The sequence below is a fragment of the Penaeus japonicus genome, unplaced genomic scaffold (assembly GCF_977035675.1).
Source record: "Penaeus japonicus unplaced genomic scaffold, GWHDUDI00000001_assembly GWHDUDI00000015, whole genome shotgun sequence".
Classification (NCBI taxonomy): domain Eukaryota; kingdom Metazoa; phylum Arthropoda; class Malacostraca; order Decapoda; family Penaeidae; genus Penaeus; species Penaeus japonicus.
This window is the reverse complement of record NW_028234417.1, coordinates 36,884,229-36,889,228: the sequence shown is the minus strand read 5'-3', so window position 1 is coordinate 36,889,228 and position 5,000 is coordinate 36,884,229. Positions and strand designations below refer to the sequence as shown.

The 5,000-nt window shown below is 48.7% G+C and overlaps 1 protein-coding gene across 33 annotated transcripts in view; it reads left to right on the top strand.

The window, feature by feature from the left end:
* osp (myosin phosphatase Rho interacting protein outspread) overlaps nucleotides 1–5,000 on the top strand; it is a 99,995-nt gene that overhangs the window by 8,911 nt on the left and 86,084 nt on the right. For 23 of the 33 annotated variants that reach the window (XM_086544897.1, XM_086544890.1, XM_086544875.1 and 20 more), the window contains exon 2: nucleotides 879–1,052. The exons of the other annotated variants lie outside the window; for them this stretch is intronic. In XM_086544897.1, coding sequence (XP_086401023.1) covers nucleotides 879–1,052 — 174 coding nt within the window. The remainder of the gene's footprint in view (nucleotides 1–878; nucleotides 1,053–5,000) is intronic. 33 annotated transcript variants of the gene reach the window in all.

Below are 5,000 nucleotides of genomic sequence, written 5' to 3'. Positions count from 1 at the left end.
AATTGGCACAAAGTGATCACGTGTTTAAGCCCCGTCAAAGAGGATTAAGTACGAATATTAGCCGCGAGGTACAGCGTATTAGAGAGGGGAGGAGGGGGGGGAGGGGGGAGCGACGCCTATGACACCTAGCGCTGTCACCACACACTGGCGAGGACCAGCTTGGCTCTCTCACCAACCTTGTATTTTTATCCGGATTCATGAAGACTGGAGAGTGATGTTAAGGGTCCATAAATCTGTTGAGCTTTGATGTGTGGATGGTTAATTAATGGATGGGTCTCATTTGTGAAGGGGATTTAGGGAGAGAGGGAAATGTGATTATTATTTTTTTTGTATACATTATCCGAGGTCTTACATACTAGGGTATATTTTAGGAGGGTAAATATTATGGAAAAATGGATTTGCACTTTGTAAGTATCATCAGAGGTTGGATGTTTGGGTTACGTAAGTTCTTCCGGGTCGTTTAAGTGAGAAAAGGTAAACAATGTGTTGCAAAATTATGAAGGGTGCAAGCGAAACTATACAGTGTAAGGAAATGTCAATAAAACTTAGGTTGTGTAATGTTTACCAAATAAGTTGTTTTTTTTTGTTATTGTTTCTCAAATCTCGCCCATCTATTGGGTTTTAGTAGATATTACATGAGTATTTTAGAGTTTTTCGACCCCACCCCCTTTCCTTAGATATATATTTTAAAAATAAAGTGTTTTAGAGAGGTTTTATTATTCGAATCACACTTATTTCCACCCTATGCTATGCTAAGGATAAAACCGCAGAGTTAAAGTACGACCACGAAAGGTTTATCCAGAGTTAGTTAGACTGACCTCTCGCTTGGCCCCTACCCCGGCGAGGTCTTCAGGAGCTAACCCCCGAGGTGTCCACAGGTCCGGGGGGGCGCTCGAGGGGGGCATGGGTCCAAGAAGAGCAAGACCAAAGAGGTGATGTGGTCTCCCCGCGCGCGCCCACGCCCTCGGCCGCCCCAGCATCCGCACGCCCGCGATTCGACGAGTTCCACCGCCTCTTCCGATGCGGCCCCCGGCAGCGAGTCCACGCCCATGGTAACTGAGTGTGTGTGTGTGTGTGCGCGCCCGCCCGCAAGCACGCACGCCCGCACGAACCCGCATCCACCCACCCGCACGCCCACTCGGGATCCGAACCTAGAATAGCGACCGTCGTGTCTTGGTCTCGCACGCTATGGAGGGCCGTGTTTCGTAGGCCTATGTGTGTGTGTGCCGTGTCTTTATATCAGTCGTTTGAAAAGCATTTTTAAGGCTTTGTTTTTTTCTGGTAACCTCTCTTTTGACAAGTAAATGTAGCTAGTCGTGTGTCAAGTACAGTGTGAGATTTTTTTTGGTTTTATTTTGGTTTGTGTTTATTTTTTTCTCCAACGACGCAGCACTCAGGAGTGCGCATGCGTCGTCCCACGTGCGCTAAATCCTAATGAAATCCCAACACAAAGGCACTTACTTGCTGGTGTGAAGGTTCATTGTACACCAGTGACTGCGCGCACACCTGTCACGCATGTGCTGGCATGACGCATCTGTGTTTAGTCGCTGCTTCTTTGTGTCTGCCTGTTTGTTTGTCTGTCTGTTTCGCGCTCGCTTGAACCTGACAGCTGATCGTTTGTTTGTTTGTGTGTTATGCCTTCGGTGATTTGTTACGTCTTGCGTTAAGGATACTGACCAGTGTTTGTTGTTCTGGCATCAGTGTCGAGGTTTCTTGCTTGTGCACTATGTGGCTGTGTCTCTGTTTACATTTATTGACTTAATTGCGTTTTATGATGATGTCGTGTGCCTGGAACAACGTGTTATTCGCGTTTATCTTGTTTTAGTTGTTCCCACGTGTTTTTATTCTTCGTTTTTTTTTTTCTTTGTGTGTGTGTGTTGAGATCACTGTTTTGTCAAATATTAACCTTCGCATTATTATATCGTATCTCATTCTCTTACTCTTACCATGTGTCTCGTCTCTCAACATAAATCTCAGTTTGGACTCGTTTTTCGTCTTGTATTAACGCGTCACGCTCGCATTCGTGTTACGTCGGGAGCGAACATGGGTTGTTTGAGGTGTTACGCGTGTGCAACCCGGTAAGGCTGGAAACGCATGGGATATCAGGTGGAGTTGAATGTACATTTTTAGGGGTGACTGCATGGATGGGTATGTGCGTGTGTGTGTGTCTGTTTGTCTGTGTGTGTGTTTGTGTGTGTGTGTGTGTGTGTTTGTCTAACTTGAGGTCTGTATTTATGTGTATATTTGTGCTAGTATGAGTGCGTGCTTTTACACGTTCGTCTCCAACGTCCGTGTCTTCGTGCTGATGTTGGTCTTCTTGCTCGTGTGCGTGTTGGTGTCCGTGTGCGTGCGTGCGTGCGTGTGTGCGTCTGGAGAGAGGGCCCAAGACAGCGGGATCATCATCACTCCCAAACTTTCCCTCTGTGATGCGTGGGTGGCAGGCAGGGGGTGAGGAGGAGGAGGAGGGGGGAGGGAGAAGGGAAGGGGAAGGGGCGGCGGCGAGGGGGTGTCAGTAACCGCACGAGTGAGAGTGGACTCCCCCGGAAGTGCGCAGTGGCCTCGCCCTCGAGCAACCCCGGGGCAGAGCGGGGATCCACGACACATGGGGCGAGTGTTCATCATTGTACCGAATGGATGGGGATGTTATGTTATCAATCATCGAAAGTTATTGCCTCCTCTTGCCACACAGGGCGAGTCAAGGCCCTACTCGCTCACTCGCTCCCCACGTGCGGGAGTGTGTGTGTGTGTGTGTGTGTGTGTGTGTGTGTGTGTGTGTGTGTGTGTGTGTGTGTGTGTGTGTGTGTGTGTGTGTGTGTGTGTGTGTGTGTGTGTGTGTGTGTGTGTGTGGTGACCCGTAGGTGTGTTTTTGCCACGAGGAAGCGGAGTGGACTGCATGAAAGCACTGTGGGAAAGCATCAAAGCCATGGTCTTTTCGTTGGTGAACTTTTTAAATACATGCTGATTATGAATACTTTGTAGTTACGTCAACAGAGAGATGTATCCATGTGTGTATGTATGTAAGATGTAGTTAACAGAGAGATGTATCCATGAATGTATGTATTATGTGGTTACGTGAACAGAGAAATGTATCCATGTGTGTATGTAAGATGTAGTCTATAAATATACCTTTTATTTGTTGTTCATTTTGCAGTAGGAGTCCAGTTTTGTTCTTGTTTTTGTATACATGTTTGTGTTGTACAGTAAAGCGCATGCATGGAGTTAGCGTTATTTCTCTTCATTTTTGTCTCAGTGGCATTGAACTTTGGGCTGGCACGTCCGCAGCAACGGATGATATTAACGAATGCTTGTTTTGAGCAATTAGATATGTAAATGGGCGATGAATGCACACGCAAGTGGAAAATGCCAGGGCGTATGTGCCGGCAGCGGGCGATGGGGGAGGGGGAGGGGGAGGGGGAGGGGTGTTGGTGAAAGTTGTCGTGTTGGAAATTGCTCGTTTTATTTCATCACGAGACCGTGGCGCCGCCGGCCCGGTCGGTAACGGCGGTGGTGGCAGCAGCGGAAGCTTAGGGCTGTTGGCAGAGGCACACGAGGGCAGAATAGGAGATGAGGGCCGAGCGAGTGCCCGGCCGAGAGGGCAGTGGGGCGTCTCCTTCGGGTGGCGGAGGCGCGGTCGGAGCCACGTGCCCAGGTGGCACTGAAGAGATTAGGCCCGTCAGATTAGGCGCTGCCAGGCTCAAGTGGTGTCAGATCAGGCGCGGCTGCTGCCACTGCTAAGCGACAGCTGATCTCACGGGCTGGCAGGGTATGACTGATGGCAGATCTCTTGTCCCAGTGAGGCATGACTGATGGCAGATCTCGCCCTGCGGGAGGGCCTGACTGGGAACAGATATCGCGCGGTGGCAGAGCAGGACTTCCGGTAGATGTCGCGGGAAGGCTGGGTGAAATGAATGGAAGATCACGTGTGGGGCAGTTCTAAGGGAGGGGGGGGGGTACATCCCACACGACGGCAGGGCGCATTCAGTCCCAAGCGCTCACACGGTGGCAGATATCTAGTGCTGGCAGACCTCCTTAGATGGGCAGGCCACGAGAGGTCTCAGATCAGGTACCCAACGGGGCATTTAGGACTCGCATGGCGGGGCACGAGACCCTGCGCAGGGCAAGGCCGAGCGAGCGGGCGAGCGGTGGCAGATGAGGTAATGACAGGCCCCCGATGACGGCGAGGGGCAGGCAGGCAGGCAGGCAGGCAGGGCGGCCGGCGTCGGACTCGCTCAGGAAAATGCGGGGAATGCGACGGGGCAGGGCAGGGCAGGGCGGGGGAGGGAGGGGAGTGGAAGAGTGAGGAGTGTGTGGGGGAAGGGAATGGCGGGGAGGGGAGGGGAGAGGAGGGGGGGGTCGGGTCAAGATGGTAAACTGACACCAAATCTAGTATGCAGGTACCGGACGGGAGGAATGGGAGGGGATTGGGGAGGGGGGGTCTCCCCAGGGTGGATGACTCAGGGGAATGAGGAATGTACGGGGAAGTCGCAGAGATTGGGCTGGAGGGAGGGAGAGAGAGAGAGAGAGAGAGAGAGAGAGAGAGAGAGAGAGAGAGAGAGAGAGAGAGAGAGAGAGAGAGAGAGAGAGAGAGAGAGAGAGGAGAGAGAGAGAGAGAGAGAGAGAGAGAGAGAGAGAGAGAGGGAGGAGGGAAGAGAGAGAGAGAGAGAGAGAGAGATAAGATTTATATAATATATATATATGTATATATATATATATTATATATATATATATATATATATATATTTATACATATATACATATATACATATATACCCCCATAAGTATATATATATATATATATATGAATATATATATATATACACATATATGTATATTTACACATATATATGTATATATACATATATATATATACATACATATATATAAATATGTATATATATGTATATATATATGCATATATATATATATATGTATATATATATATATATATATATATATATATATATATATATATATATATATATATATATATGTGTGTGTGT